At 42.0% G+C, this 17177-nt stretch overlaps 1 protein-coding gene across 4 annotated transcripts in view; it reads right to left on the bottom strand.

Annotated features, from left to right (window-relative positions):
• glra1 (glycine receptor, alpha 1) overlaps positions 1–17177 on the bottom strand; it is a 119396-nt gene that overhangs the window by 38985 nt on the left and 63234 nt on the right. For all 4 annotated transcript variants that reach the window (XM_084009747.1, XM_084009748.1, XM_084009749.1 and 1 more), the window contains 3 exons: positions 6568–6791; positions 1431–1513; positions 570–707 (listed from right to left, as the gene is read on the bottom strand). In XM_084009747.1, coding sequence (XP_083865873.1) covers positions 570–707; positions 1431–1513; positions 6568–6791 — 445 coding nt within the window. The remainder of the gene's footprint in view (positions 1–569; positions 708–1430; positions 1514–6567; positions 6792–17177) is intronic.

The raw sequence follows: 17177 nt of genomic DNA, 5'->3' as shown, positions 1-17177 counted from the left end.
GGCTCCCTTACAGTCGAGATGAAAATAACAATAATTTATTCATCTTGTATCATGGCTGACTTTAGTGGATCATAGCATGTAAGGTATGGAATTCATCTGCAGATGAAGTTTTCTATGCATGTCAGCTTTGTGGTGTGTTTTTAGCCTGGCCGACCGCAGGAAACAATCAATAAAACATGCTTTAAAAAAGTGTGGATCACCACAACCATGAAGCTCCTTATAGTCATGAATGAGCACAAAAAAAGTATTAAACTGGTGGGTTCAGTAGTATGAGGGATAAGTAACGCATGATCGTTATGCCTGGGGGCAACAAATACATAAAGGAATAATACTTGAGTGATTCTTTCATGAACAACTGCTGAAAAACTCTCAGATCTCTACTTTCCCTGTAAAAATGTGCACTATTCTCTCCAGGAAGCTCCCTAATGATAGACAAAATAAAGTGTGACCAACATGCCCGTCACGACAGCCGTAGATTATTTTCACTTGTTTTGAGAACATATGACTCCCTAAGAGAAGATGTGAATAACCGACAGACAGAAACAACACACCCATGCTGTCCCACTCACCTGTGTTGTAGTGCTTGGTGCAGTAGCGCAGGTCCTTCTCCTCTTTGAGTAGGAACTGAGGTAGCGTCAGGCCGTCGGCTACCTGCACGGCTCCCTTCTCATCCCACTCAAATATGAGGTCGTTCATGGTGTAGCCGACTGGGGGAGAGAGCAGGAGGTCAGAGTGTGTGTGGGTCATTTGTGTTCCTCTCCTTCCCCTGAGGAGGAGGATGATCTTTGTGTCTCTGGTCTCAGGAGCAGGGTCGCCCTCTGAGAGGTCCACCCCCCCCCCGCAGGCTTTTAGGGGTTAAAGGACCAGTTCAACACAAGCTGCCTGACCGAGTCATGATATTATCAAACAGCACAGCTCTCTAACTGTTCCAACTATTATCAACAGTAGAATGTATTTACGTAGCCCAAGCAGTCAAGACTACAATTGAGCTTTTTGTCATCTCAAGAAAAAGAAAGAGTAAAGGTAAGACGGAGAATAAATTAAGGAAATATGAAAAATAGAGCAAGAAACAAAAAGGACTTAAAGAAATGTTATCAGCATCATAATCTCCATTTATTGCCATTAAATCCTAACACAGTAGTTTGTGTTGGGTTCATAAGGCTGTGGTAAACCAGCTGACTTGTGTCTTGCTATTCACAGTGTATTGTTCTTTCTGTCTTTGATGAACTACAGAACTGTTTGAACTTCAGCTCAGGTTTCTGTGATTCTCCTCTCATCGGTGAGAACGAAAGAATGAAAAGGCCACATAGAAATCTATATCATACCTCTCACCCAGCAGCTGCTCAGTGACTGATGCTCTCCCCGGACCCCTCACTGTGTGTGTGTGTGTGTGTGTGTGTGTGTGTGTGTGTGTGTGTGTGTGTACTCACAGCTCTCCAGCTGCATGATGCAGGTCTGGACGTCCATAGGGAAGTTCTTCAGATCCATGGGACAAGCCAGGATCAGTGTTATTCTGCAAACACACACACACACACACACACACACACACACACACACACACACACACACACACACACACACACACACACACACACACACACCTCATATTTATTTTTTGGATTATACACACTAAGACTTACTGCAACAATAGCTGAAATGAATCACTTACTTGCATTATATAATATAAGCATTTAGCTTTAAGCTCATAAAAAAGCATTTCACAACACAACAAGTTTAAATACTGAGGAGCAAACATCACATATTTAAAGGGTGAAAGTCAAACCTCCTCCCTTAACCGTATTATATAATAAATATAATATGCTTTTGTGTATTTTTTTATATATCAAAAATGGGATTACAACTGCATTTTGTTGTACGACCCCAACAATGACAATAACATTATATCGTAATAACAACATTGATAACAGGATCATCTGATCTGTAATTGTTTTCATGAAGACAACCCTAACCCTAACCAAATGTGGATAAATCCGCCACTGAAAATAGTCCCCAGAAAATACACTCTTTCCTCTTGTTTGAGTCACTTTTGTTATAAACTACAATGACCAGCTGTTTTAGGAGATGACTTCGCCCGTATTCAACATTCCTTATCAGTTAATCATTTAATCAAAGAGATATTGAATCGCAGCCTGAATCGGAGACCGATTTTTTTTTCTCATAATGCGAAAAATAAAACCAAAAACAAGAACGTGGCGTTAGAGGTCACGGTTTCACTGCAGACCTCAGCATGTCTTCTTCTCTGCTGGAGGACTTAGAAACCTGTAGCCGAGCAGGCGCGCAGTAACACGGGGAAGGAATCTCGTTTCATGCTAGGCTGAGCCGTGAAACTCCGAAAATTAAAATGTTGGAGGCAGCCGGTCCCGCGTCATCCTGGAGACACATTAGGTTTCTGAGGCTCAGGCACCAAAATTAATTACTGCTGTCACATGGAGGAAATGTATCTCTGCACACGTCAACTTCTCCCAGAAATTAATGGAAAAGCTATTTTGTAACTGATATGATGCTTTACTGAAATTAAAGACTTTCATTTTAAAATGAGATATCTACCATTGGAAACATTCTTACACATAATTACTGCTCCACTCCTCCCAATCAGACGTCAGAATGTGCTGCTGTAAAAGGTCTGGCCTTTTTTGTCACGTTTTATTTCAAATTAGGGATGTAATTATCCATTTTTTCCAAATAAATTGCTGGTAGTTGCAACAAATCAGGAGATTGATGTCCCACCAACATATCACCAAAAAACAATCACTCTGAAGTCCATTTAATAGCTTTCGACTGGAGCTTTCTATCATATCACATGATCTTGAATTTGTTCAGCTGTAGGATGAATTATGATGCAACAGAACTGTAGAACTGTGTTTTAAAAAAATAAATACCAAAATAGAGATGCTACCAATGATTATTTTCAATATGAATCAATCTATTATTCTTCTTCAATAAGTCAATACATTGTGTAGTCTGTCAAATTACAAGAGGAAAAATCAGCAAAGCTAGTCTGGTATGCTAATTGTGAATTGTTCAAAGCTTTTAAGTTAGAAATAATAACTCAATACTAAGATTTACACCTACAATATCACCAACTTTACATGAAAACCACCTCACCGTGAGGCCCATTTACTAGCCTTTTCTATCACACCATCACATCCCATGATCTTGAATTAGCACAGCTGTAGGATGAATTATGAAACTCAGCTTTTAAGATAACATCAATGATGGATGGGACTTCAAGTGCTCAAAAAAGAGGAAGAGATTTTAACATCTACAAAGTCCGTCTGCTGCTGAAGAAATCACTCGCTACCATTTTATAGGAGTGTGGGATTCTAGAGTGAGAATTATTATCTCCTATATAGTGGACTCAAAGTATCCCAGAATGCATCTTGAAAAGTAGTTAACTAACCAACTATTATATACCATCATGCATTGTGCTGAAGGGAAATGACGCGTTGATACAAATCCATGATACAAACATCATGTGAGCAGAACAACACAAATAGAAAAAAGGACTTTTATTTATTTATTTGGGAAAATATGCTTATTGCCTCCACATTGACAACGGCAGTGTATACCACTCCTTCGGTTTCTACCTTTCACAATAAAAGTCCTAGTATATTAACATCACTGCTCGAGAGGAACTTAAATTCACACACAACAATCCAATAAAAGGGCGACTCAACAAAATAGGTTCCAATAATACTAGAAATATGTATTACAGATGTTCCATCATGTTTTTTCCTTGTTTTCATTTTAGCGATGAGTCCTCTATATAGTCCTCTATATCGTCCTGGATATAATAATTGATATAGATTCCCTGGATGGTGCGTGGGGAGTAATGAACGAGCCCTGTGACACGATCGAAAGCACAGATGGTAAATGGATTTCTTGGCGAGATTGTTTTCTTAATTGCTGCTTCTAAGGTTAAAAATACACTTTGAATCACCAAATATTCTGTATTGTTCATCTTTAAACAGGTAACTTAATCAGTTGATCTGAGTGAGTGACAGACGGTGCTACTTATTCCCCGTCTGCAGTGCTTTGTGATATGTTGTGGTAATCAGGGAGCTCGTTATCCGTCAGGTGACTTTGAAGATAATCCTCAGTTGATAACTGCTGGAGAAAAACCATCATCCTAAACCACTAACGATGTGTTCATTTCACTAAGAAAAGTAAAAAGCCGCCCCGGCTCTGGTTCATCCCTGCAGAGTTGGAGGTGTCAGCGGGTTGTCATGACGTTCAGGAGGTGATTTTGCTGCACACGCTCCGTCCTCCTGTTCCGCTCTAACAGGACACCCGCTGCTACAACATGCACGTCCAGCCCATCTGATGTACAAGACACACTTTGCCGTGTCTGCACATTGTTAGCCTCTGACAGGATGCTGAATATGTATTACACACATGATGCAGCCTGCACAGATGTCCCACTTTCTCAGAAAGAAGATTCAGCTCTGTGGTTTCCTGTCTGCTGCATCGTGACACCTAAACACCTAATGCTGAGCAAAAGTAAAAGTGCCTTGCTTTAGACTCCAGTTGGAGTTGAGCCTCGGACCCTGCAGGTCTGATCCACCACAAGGAGATTGACGACATGTGATTTTTGCTGAATGGTAAATTAATGTGCAAAGTTTGCAAAAGACAAACAAAATCATTCATTTTGAAAGAACGTCAAGCAAGTCACATATTCTGTTATGTAAAGAAATCTGCCAAACGACCATGATGATTGTCTCTTCATTACTTCCATTTGGGGGATAATGATGTTTTATGAGCAGAGTTCCCATAATGCTTTGAGAGATGCCAGCAGGACGTACAGTGTTTCAATGCAGGTGCTCTTTGCCATGGGCAACACCCAGAGCACCGTTTTGTAGAACTATACTATACATTTTGAGAAATTAGCACCATTAAAATATGCTGAATTAGCTTGCAGTAGTTTCTGTTTGCAGTGGACACATGGACGAGTTTTGGATGTATCTCATTCATTTAGTACGAAAGAAAACTTCTTCGTTCTTCGTGTTTTCAGTGATGGACTGGTGAACACAGTGTGTCCCTGAAACCCAAGAGGTTTAAAAATAACATTTGTTTTGTTGCCTAAATCCATCCCAACAAAAAAGGTCAGTTCTTGTTGCTCAGCATTAAACCAATAGATTAAGTTCAGTGACGAACTGTTGAAAAATGAATGTTTATGCTAATAGTGACAAAAGTGCTCAGAGGCTCAATAACTTCCTGTTCCTCTACTAATGGATTTTTTAATGAAACGTTAGATATTTGCATTTTTTTTTAAACATATATTCTGTAACTTATTATCTGCATATGTTAAGGTCATGCAAGAATAATTAATGAATTATAATTTTAAATTAAGTACACAAATGTCTTATCAGCGGTAAGACATTATGTAAAACCAGGACAATGTCCAGCTCAGAAATAATATCCAATAAGATTTACCATCTGTACGTTAATGTTTGGTTCAGAGAAAACTAGAATTATTGAAATTAAATCATCGGAGCTTCTCCTTAGATGTTCATCAAACGGGACCTGATGTCGGATCAGAGCCAGCCCTGCGTTTCCTCCTGAAGCCCAGCAGGAGAGTATACTACTCGGGAATCTGATCATCCAATCTCAGAGAAAGTTCACTGTCATCTCGGAGGCGACGCGGGCCAATCAGTCACGACTCGTAGGGCCGCTCCGCCGCTGAGCGATAAACATCAGAAAACGGAGTAAACAACATTTACAAGAGCCACTTTCTCCGGCTCCCCTCGGGACGGTTTAATAACGCCGCCGCCGAGATCGGGCTGATCGGCGGAGGAGGGTTCATTCTGATGCTGTCAAGTTAAGAAATGAAAGAGCGCCGGGGTTCATCCCTTATTTTCTGATGCTACTTATAAAGGGCCAATCTCGCTGCTCCTGCTGCCGGACACGAAGGTGAAAACTGAGGTTGATAACGGATTGGACTCAGCCGGAATACTAACAGGCTGAGTAGATTACCATGGCAGCTGCGTCGCTTTCTCATTCGCCCCTGAGAGGAGGCAATAAAAGCGAACAGGAGGTTGCACCGGCGGGCTAAAAGGTTTGTCGGCTGAAGGCGGCCATAACTCTGAGAGCCTTGAATGGGATGTCTTGGAGATACAGAAAAAAAAGAGTCAGGAAGTAGGAAATAAAAAGCTCAAACTTTGACGCAATGAGAGCACTCTAAAGCAGAAGATGAAGGTCTTTGGGACGCAATAAACAGGAAGACAGAGCCGTTGCTTTCTATCTTCCATCATAGTTTTATAACTGATTGTTTCAATATAACCTCCAGACTTATTACCTTTCTCCTTCCTCTTCTGCTGCGACTCTAAACTTTTTCTATTACTGTTGAATCTCTTTTAAATGATCATTGAACAGTTCTACTCTGCCAGTATGAAGGCACTTTGCTTTTTACAGCTGCCGAAAGTTAATTCTAACCACTGCACTTTTAATGAAATCGTCTGCGTGTGAGCAAGGAGACTTCGAGGTGCATCCTACTGCAGTAATCACTTTAACAACCGGCCTTTTCTCCTCACGCGTCGCTCCACTCACCGTATGCTGTACAGCACGTTGCCGTTTTTAGAGATGCGCAGGAGCTTGTTGTCGGTGGTGACCTCGTGGAAGTTGGCGCCCTTCTCGTTGGCGAAGAACAAGTCGGGCTTCCAGATGGAGTCCAACATAGAGGGGTCGAGGTCCAGCGAGTCGTCGGGGTACTCGCTGTAGGCCAGCCGAGGGTCGTTCCACTGCTGTCTCAAGAAGATGTTCACTCTGTAGTCCTGGGGGGCAAACGGGACAGACGACACGTAGGCGTTAGAGAGCTACGTCTGTTTTATCATCATTACAGGGAAGAAGAAACAATAACAACCATTTCTATAGCAACAGCAGCATATTTCATTTAATTAAGACCCGAAAGGGCCTTAAATGAAGACAAATAAAGCTGCTCTTTCACTCTAAAGCTGACTTTCTACTAAATATTGGTTTTCATTGTGAAATCGGAGTGTATGATGCATATATTTCTTAGCTTGTCAAGATGAATTGCAAAGCTACCAAACCAGTACATCATGAAACACTCACAATCTATCGGTTATGTGTTGCTCAGCACGACTTCTTTTTCTGTCAGTCGTTGGGTTGGGTTCAGGCAACTAAATAATCTGTCCACCAACAAAAGGTTCCGAAGTAACTTCCCATTAACATTTCTTTGTTCTAAGTTACACAAAAAAAATGGACAAATAGAAACCAACAGATTACATTTACGAAACCTCTAAAGTGTAACATCGGTGTTGCAGCTCCTCTTCTTGTTTATTGCATCTTTTAGCGTCTTTTTGCATTTCCTTCTTGTAAATCTCTATTAACTCCTATTTTACCATCAGTGCTATCATCACCATCCAGGGGCGACAGCCACGACCGCGTTCTCTGTCAAGCAGACGAGGCACGTTGGAGGGAAATTGATTCATCAGAGAAAGTAAATGTCAACAAACCCGCAAAAGGTATAAAGCATAACTCCCGGGAACACCTCGAACAGAAGGATGTGAAACTGCATCCGCGGGGAGATGTTCCCTTTTAAAAGAGACGAGGGGAAGTGGAGGATCACTGCGAGGGGAACTGACTGCTGACTGGAGATGCTTGAAGAGCGAATCGGCCGATACCGGCACATGCAGCGATGGAGTGATGGACAGGATTGCGTGCCTGGATGAGCAGGTGGTTCTGGGTCTTCATCCACGTGTCATTCCTTTATGTGAATGTTAGAGATTTTAGTGATCAGGCTGAGTTGTGTTGGCGAGCCGTATCTGAGATCTCTCTCTCTGCCCGTGTGCTGCCTCAGATCCCTCTCAGACCCAACTTGTAGCCGTTTCTACTCTCTATTCTCATTGTTGTGCTTGTTCTTGGAGCCTCGTGTCCGCTGTGGTTTGACTGATGAAGTACAAAGTTTGAAGTTTTACTTTTTTTTGACAAAACAAAACAGTAAAAGCACCCGAAAAAGGAAGATTCCAGAAATAGAGGCATCCAGACAGGCAGATGGATGTGTGGAGAGTCGGCCCGCTGCAAAGCTGGAAGGCAGCTGAAGGTCATGGAGCTGCTGCTCCCTCTTAAGTCTTACACAGGGGGGATGGAGGGACACACTGGGAGGGCAGGCGAGGGACGGATGAACAGGAGATACAAGGCTGCTTTTCACAGAGCCGTCAGACAAGACAGACGGGGCTTCTGTTGGGGTTTGGGGATGTTTTCTGTCTTATTTTCTCTTCAATCTTGTATGAAGGCAACAATCCTGGGTACCGTTACACCACTGACCGTCTAAAGGTCCAGTGGGCAGCATTTAGGGGGATCTATTAGCAGAACTACAATAAAATATGCATACTATGTTTTCATTAGTATGTATACTAACAGGAGACTTATATCCTGGTAGAATCAAGTTGTTTTGTTGCCTGACTAAGTATTGTTGTGTTTTTGTATTTTATCTTATACCAAATAACTATTTCACAAAACCTAAACAAATGATCTTGTTGCCTCAACCTAACTATGTATAAACTGTATGAAATGTTTCCTGTAATTGAGAGTGCTTATTAAGTGCATTGAAGAGTCACCTGCACACAGTATTGTTCACATCTTCCAAAAATGTGTACACAACAAAAAATGAATCCTACAACTGTTCTTAATCCATGTAGCCCTCACTTTGACTCTCTGAATCTGAGGGGAATACAAGGATTCATCCAGGTGGAATGTGAGCCGACGGAGGTTTAACACACATTCCAGCACAGAGATGAACGCCCACCGTGTGGCTTTAAAACCATCAGCCTGCTGTTTACCTGACACATCCATACAGGGATGACGAGTTTTAGATTTTTTTTTTTAAATTAAGACATTTATGGGACATTTTAATATTTCAGTCCTTGTGAAGGACTAAAATGATGACTTGTTTTTGTCTTCCAAATTAAAATGACTCATATCAGACGTTTATGATGATGACCTAAAGAAAAAATGATAAAAATACCCTCTTTTGTAATGATGTGTTACATTGAATGTGTGTTTTGCTGCTGACATTTAAATGTAATAAATGTGCTGCACCGTGTGTTTGGCTGCTTTAGTTGCCAAACACGTCTTTGAATGAACGCGTAAGAACATTACATGAAAGTGGAAAATGTAGTCATTGTCGCTTTGACAGCCGGTTATTACTCTCACAAGGAAACACAAATAGTGTTTGTCGAAGACTTTAAACAAAAAAGGATTCATTTTTCTGGCGATAACAGCCATTTTGTCTGCTCCTCCATCATCTCTTCAGAGGGATGTTTTGAGGTCAGAACTAGATTTATGTTCAGGTTTAATAGTCTATCCTGGTAGAAGATATTAGCTGTTGCTCCTTCAGAGTTATATTGTATAACCTGCTCCATTCTCTGCTCCACAATCCTAAAAAAAGAAAAAGGGTGTCTTTATTCAGCGTGAGGTGACATTTAGCTCGCCTCTCCATCCCCCTAATTGTCAATTATTCCCAGAATATGGAGCTCCGCCGCACCGGCCGGGCTGGAGCCGTCATTAAGCTGCGTGATGTAGCAGAAATGCGTCACCGGGACGATGCGCGGCTATGCCAGCAACCCCAGTGGGTGGCATTTAAAGGGGCAATCAGCCACGGTTCTGCTTGTAAGTGTGAGTTGAATACAGTCACATGGCAATCAGCTTCAATGACGCCCCTCCACCATTAATCTCTCTTTATGAGACGGGATATCTCACATGAAACAAATGAGCTTGACCTTTCGGGAAGGAGTCACCTTCTCCTCTGCTTGAGAATATGATAAATAACCTGAAATGGCTCAGAGATGAGGCACGTCTGTGGATGGAGAGAGGGAGCGAGGGGATAGAGAGGAGGGGAGGGGAGCGAGCCCACGCCAGGATCATCACTCGTACCATCGCCTGAGGTTGGACGCCGGCGTGGAAAGGGCAGAGTGGAGAGGAAGTGTCCTTAACGAAGTCACTAAAGACAAACATCTAGTTATTAATCCAGTGGTCCAACTTTTTACACAGCTAATTATTGTGATGTTCCTCCTTTTTGGTGTTTCAAGAGACTTCTTAGATCAGTGGACTTCTACATGCTATATGAATTTTAAAAATGATATATCCTGCATTAATACTTCCAATTGTACAGTTTTAACTGTTGTAATCAAGTCTTTCTTGGCATTACAACGCATTATACAGAAACCTTTTTTCAACATTCGGATTACACATTTACTGTAAACATTTACAAGTACTGACATCAACCTTCGCACCAGTTCATCTCCATCCCGATCACAGATTGTGTCTTTCATTTTAATTTGGTCTAAATCTTATTCAGTGACCAAGCGTTTTGTTCCCGGCGATGGCGGCTGCCTTAAACACCACGGAGGTTTTTGCCTTTTAAACACAATGCTGTGAGACGACAGATGATTTCATGGATAAACTGCTCCTCTCGTGAATGTCATTCAGTCCATAAAACCTCAGCTTCATGGGTCAGAGGCTCCTCACGGCTGCAGCTGGATGCACATTTAGAGGATTAAACCGAGAACAGCGACGGACTCCAGGACTCAAATGAGGGGGAAGTAATTTGAAGGCACGAATTTACGATATGGTTGAAATGCATGATATCATATGATTTAGAATGGGATTGGGCAGTGTTGTTGACACTGAGGTGGCTCTGTGCTGAACGCCTCCTGAGGACGGAGGGAAAACGCCGCAGGACGTCCGCATATGTGCAGTAAAAAGTGGGCCGCCTGTAGGTTCACACTCGTGTTTAATATCCTGACATAAGGCCGTCGGACGGAAATTACCGATCCACCACCGCCACGCTGCTATGAAACCATTAGCAGAGGAAATGCTGTACCACAATTCTGCGCTCATTTCAGCATGCATTAAACTCAGGCAGTAAACCATGCATGAAAGAATGCAATCTTCCTCCTCCTCTTATTCTTTATCCTCCTCCAACAACAAGAAAAACTAGAGAAACAGCAGCAGCCGTATTCTAATTCCACGCCTGTCATAACATCCTGCCGGCTCCCTGGATGCTGCTCAGGTAGGGAGGAGAGGTAGGAGGTTATGGAGGCTCACACATTATGGCGGCACATCTGTTCTGACAACGATGAGAGAGAAAGATGCTGTTTTTTTTTACCGTGCGGCCTCGGAAATAAGTTCCATCAACAGCAGCAGCACTGTGGATGTCAGATCATCCTCTCTGGATCTGGAGGTGATTTTGATAAATGAGATATTTGACCGATATGTGATGCAATTAAACCCGGTCTATCAAAGCTGCAATGTGATGCAAGAGATTTGGGGCCGCAGCTCACAGAATCAACCAGTTTGACGGAATTAGGTTTACGGGAAGACATTTTGCAGTTGTAGGACTAAAATAGATCTGCTGACTGTGTACAGCTGCAGATACAGTGCAGATGTAATAAAATCCACAGACGGGGCCGATACATGACAGAAATATGGTCGACTTTTTCATTCTTTTTTAGGGTTGACATTTCTGTCAATGGTTAAAAGTGCTACTGCGACTGTTATTATTACTTTGGGTGACAGTAATGTTGGTGTAATAGAGAGAGGAGGGGGAAGAGAAGAAACAGGACAAACATGGGTTTAACCTAAAAAAATCCTAAAAACCAAATCCGTCATGTGTCAGTGCCTTAGAGGCGTTCTGACCTGGTGTCCTGGTTTGGTAAGGTTTAGGCAAACAGCTCGGTCACGCACGAGTACAAGAACTAGGACGCTGACCTCTAGTGGCCATAGTAATCATGACAGGATGAGGAAGTCAGGTGACTCGCTGCAGCGTGGGAGTGTCATGGACACGGCCCATTTGTGTGACGCGATGCTGCTAGTGTGCTACATTCACTGTCAATAACCAACCAGGATGTGAGGCCGATCATAGCGGGGCTTCAGACTATGAAAGGCCAGATTTAGTGACTACATGTTCGGGCTGTGCAACTCAAATTGGAATTCTGAATATGGCTTCCAACAATTATGATAAGATAAACACCAAGAAACTGGACTATACCACGCCTGTCCTTAAATCACTGCACTGGATTCCTGTATGTAACGGGAGAGGTTCTTACATCCTGTTACTGGTCTGCAAGGCTCTGAATGGTCTCGGCCTAAATACATCTCAGAGTTCTGTAGCATCCAGAACCCTCAGGTCATCTGGGACAGGTTTACTCGGGGTTCCCTGGATCAGGACCAGCGTGAAGCAGCATTTAGTTTCTCTGCTCCCTACCTGTGGAACAACCTCCCTGAACACCAGCTTTCTTTAAAAAGATATCCTATTTTAATCATTTTAATCCTCTGCTATTTAATCTGCTTATTTCATTGTTTTTAAATCACACTTTTACTGTTTTAGGGTGGCTGTCTGCCACCATGGACTACTACTGTTAATACTAATACTACTGCTAATACTACAACTACTGTTAATACTACAACTACTAATATTACTAATTCAGATGGAGCCCAAGATCCTGGTCTCGATATTTCTGCCTAAAAGTCTGTTTGGGGAGTTTTTTTCTCGCCACTGTGGCAATGAATTGAATCTGAGAATCATGAGCGTGTTCTCGTCCTGCTCCATGTGTCCTGAACTTCTGTTGTAATATGACACTATAAATAATTTTAAATTGAATTGTTTGTGTCTTGTGTGAAACAAAAATTCAACATGTTGACTTAGAACGTACAAATTCAACATTTATAATTGAAGTTGAATTAAGTTAATTCATCCAGACTGTGGTATGTTTTCCAAAAGGTTGTAGTAGTAGCACATGTTTAAGACTGCAACCTTTCTCTACGTGCTGGCTGGCGCTGATTGAAGTGTTAGGATGGTTGTGATAAAAACTGATAACGGCCATTTAAAGGGCTGATAACATTCAAAATGGCTGTTTATTTAAGGGCAACTGAGGCCGCGTTCGATGGAGATGGATAGATAGAGAACGAGTGGCAGATATACAGGAAGAGAAATCGAGCGAGAAACAGGGATAAAGCTGGCAATCATACTTTAAGCAACACAGTGTAAAGCCTGTTCATAGAGCGAGAGGGGGGATGAATGAGCGGCGAGATAACTGTGTGTGTGTTTGTGGGAGAGAGGGAGGGAGAGAGAGAGGTGTGACAAAGGGAAATAAAGTGATTGAGGTTTCCGTGTCTGAAGGATAAAGAGCCTCTGTGGTGAGAGAGGTACATCACAAAATACCACAAATATTAAACCGTAGTGTATACCACGCCGGCGTATTCAGGACAATGTAGGAAACAAAATGACATGGCCTAGATTTACGTTTACATACTCAATGAGACTTGTTTATGTTGATGTAAGCACACTAGAAAACTCTTTCTAATGTCAACGTGTACCTATAGCCGATATAAAGCAATAAAGTTGCTTGCTAACACTGGATGTTTGCAGTTGCTATGACAACAAGTGAAAACTACCGCTAGCATCTTAGCCCAACCGGCGATTAATAAACACCCATAAGATGACAATTTGGCCCATATATGTATAATAGATAGAGGCATCATACACAGCAAGTGAGCATCTTTTTTTCTCCCTACAATGGCACTAATATGCTGTCGTAGCATATCCTGTTCTAGCTCTCCTTTATTAAATATCTCATATTCAGGCCACCAAGTTTTCTAAATCTCAATTCATTATTATGAGTGTCTTTCAAACATATGTACATTACATTTATCTGGTGCAAGAATTATTTTACGCCTCTTGCACTTTTTTATTCTCCTTTTGTTTGTTGGCATTGGATGTGTTTATCTAAAAATAAAAAAGTGTGTGTGTGTGTGTGTGTGTGTGTGTGTGTGTGTGTTAGAGAGTAAAGCAATATGGATTGATCAAATGTTTGAGGATCAAGTATGTGTTTAACAGCTGGAGTGAGTACAGGTCTGTTCACAAAAGGAGAGGAAATAATGGAGGGAGACGTGTGTGTGTGTGTGTGTGTGTGTGTGTGTGATGGAGAGAAAGAGAGTGAGCAAGCAAGCGAGCGGGTAGAGCGCTGAAACAGGAATAAAGCCGTGTACCGCCGGGACTTCAACACGCACTGCACCATTCTACCGTCTCCATCTATCACTGTGCTCCGGCCCTGGCAGCACAGCACAGTGTGTGTGTGTGTGTGTGTGTGTGTGTGTGTGTGTGTGTGTATGGAGGATGGAGGGATATTGTAGTCTAAGCTTAAAGCGAGAGCTACACACTGCAACGAACACCGTCACTGCATCTAGAAAGCGTCCTCTGCCTCCTCTGGAGCTTTAAAATCGATTTTCTGGTTTGATAAAAACGTATGAATCCAATTATTTCAGCTGCTTTGTTTTTGCTTCTAATCCACCCGTTGAGAGATTAGAGCATTTACACCGACTGTGGTCCTCAGTGGCTGAACTCAAGTCTCAGCATCATCAGCAGAGGTTCAACAATGAATGACGTGTTGCTCTGTCTGACAGTCTGAGGGACAGACTCTGACGTCTGAGCTCTAACATCACGACCTTGTTCATACAGTTACACAACAGAGAGCATCCTCTAAGGACAAAGAGAAGTTGGAGACACACATCTGGATGGACAGATAACAGATCTGTCATTCAGAACCAAAGTTCCTCATGGTGCCATAGCGGTGAGTTAGTGTCACAGCAGGTTCACTTTCACCCAGGAGACCAAGTCAACGTTGACTTATTTTCATTTTATTACATAACTCACTATGACTACGATCTTTTCCTAAACCGAACCAAATAGTTTTGTTGTGTAAGTTGCATCAGCCTAAAAAAAAGTAAACCTACACTGGAAATGTCTTTTGAAAAGACTGTATGCATGTAAAAAGTGGAATCTAATTGTCCTGTGAACATGTAATTAAAGAACAAAAAGAGACGTCATAGACTGAAGTGCTCGTCCAGCAACGTACGTGTGTGGTGTGAATGTGGCCTAACTGTGCTGGGTACTGAGACATCCATGCCGCTGTCCGTGGTGCTGAAGTCACAGACAGATTTGAAACTGTAATGGAGGTAATCACCAAAGGCTCTAGGGTTCATCCTCTGGGGACCATGTGGACAGCACAGACTGATAGACTGGCCAACAAACCTGCATCTCTACAGCTGCTAGCTTGGCTAAAATCTAAAATTCCCCTCATTCATTTTTTTCTTTTCATTATTTCTTTCTTCCTTCAGTCATCCCCCTTTTATCCCTCTTACTGCCTCCTTCATCCCTCCGTCTCTCCCTCCCTTCTTGATTTTGACACGGATCGATTCAGCTTCTGCAGGACGGAAAATCTGGAGTTTGTTCTGCATGACGAGGATCTGCAGGAGGCAGCAGTTTCAATGCAGCGATGTGAGTGTTTGTGTGTGTGTGTGTGTGTTCAGCTCAGGAAATCCTCCTTTCTATGATTTTCCTTCTTCTATTCTTTCATTTTTCACCTCCCTTTATCCCTCGTGTTTTTGTGAATTTCCATCAATGGACTGGAGATCTTTCTTTCTCTTCTCCTTTAGTGCTTCCTTCCTTCCCCCCTTCCTTCTTCTTCATTGAGGAGATTAAAATAAACAAGAGTGTGTGTTCGTGGTAATGAAGGAACATTGTGAGCAACAACTCACTGATGTGTTTTTAATCGTTTTCGGAGAATAAAGGAGCACAGAGGAAGAAGACACATCAGGATTTAGATACTATTTCCACCAGACTGGTACTAAGACAAAAGGAGAATCCATCCGTATCCTTCAAAGGCCCCGAACACCAATTTTATTCATTATTGTTATTTATTTTTATTCAGCCCCATAAAAGCCATGGGGTCCTCCATTATCAGCCAGATTCAGAGAGATACTGAATATTTTACATGAGACATTTCTATGTTTAGTTTTTATCTGTGCTGTTATTAAATGAACTGTTGGAAACATGTTTCTGTCCATCAATTAGGATTTAATAAATGTGCAATCACATTCTGAATTGTATTACTGTTGTTGATTTGTTTGCTTCATCAATCAAACCTTATTAAACCCACAGTCCTGGAGACGGTTCAGTTTCTTTACTTTGCTTTGGAGAACTAATGTAACAGCCTGCTCTCACCTCCGGAGCATCACACGGCCATGCTTGGTCAGTGGGCCTCGCCGCCTTGACACCGACACACAAGGCCCCCTTTATGGAGTCTTTATGAGATCGCTGGGCTTTCATCTAAGTCCAGTGTAAACCAGCGGGTGTCATTATTAGACGCTCAGAGCAACTGGCTTAGTACAAAGAGAAGCCCGCTATGGGAGGGGTGGGTGTGTGGTGGAGGCAAACAGACTTTTACTCAGGGGGTTGCTGCTATACTGTAACCCAATGTGGATTGTTATGTTATGTCAATATGATGTCAATATTATGTCAATGACGCTACGGCACCTAACTTACGCTACAAGCACAGACCGTATATAAGAAGTGGACATAGTCGCCATGATGTCACCCTTTCATTAGTGATCCACTGTTTGGAAGCCTTAAGTTTAGCATTTTGGTCATCTCAGTTTATTTAGTTATTATATATTATATTATATATTTCCACCAGACTGATACTAAGACAAAAGGAGAATCCATCCTTATCCTTCAAGCCTGCACACAAATTTGATTCATTATTGTTATTTATTTTTATTCAGCCCCATTAAAGCCATGCAGTCCTATGAAGAAATGTGTAATTAATGATGCAATATAAACAGGATAAAAAATATGTCTTTTGCCACTGACTATGCATATTTTTGGGGAAATAAGGTTGCATGGTGGTCCACTGGAAGGTCTCGTTTCTTAGCCTCTCTACGAGATGAGAGGATGTTTGTATAAAGGCAAATTAAAACATATTGAGCAACTAGAATCACCCTTATAAAATCGACCTGTATTTTTTGTGTATTTGTACACAAAGTTGTGACATGACCTCCATGCCGTTAATATTCCCTCTGACCCTGCACAGGGTTTATACAGCTCATGGGCTCGATGCATTTGGAGAATGAAAACGTGATTCATGTGTTTTATGAGGGTTTGAGTAGCGACCTGTTTTAACAACATTCATGGGTGCCATGGCTGCCGAGACCACCTCTACTGTCTCACACACACACCGTTAAGTGTCACCGTATCTGCTTTGGGCCATGTTGGTCTGTGACGGTCGGCGGTTCAGTTATATTAACACTAATGGATTTTCTGTGTAATGAATGAGCGTAAATTTCCACTCGTTGCTCGC

The sequence above is a fragment of the Eutrigla gurnardus genome (assembly GCF_963514095.1).
Source record: "Eutrigla gurnardus genome assembly, chromosome: 5".
NCBI lineage: Eukaryota > Metazoa > Chordata > Actinopteri > Perciformes > Triglidae > Eutrigla > Eutrigla gurnardus.
This window is presented reverse-complemented; position numbering and strand designations above follow the sequence as displayed.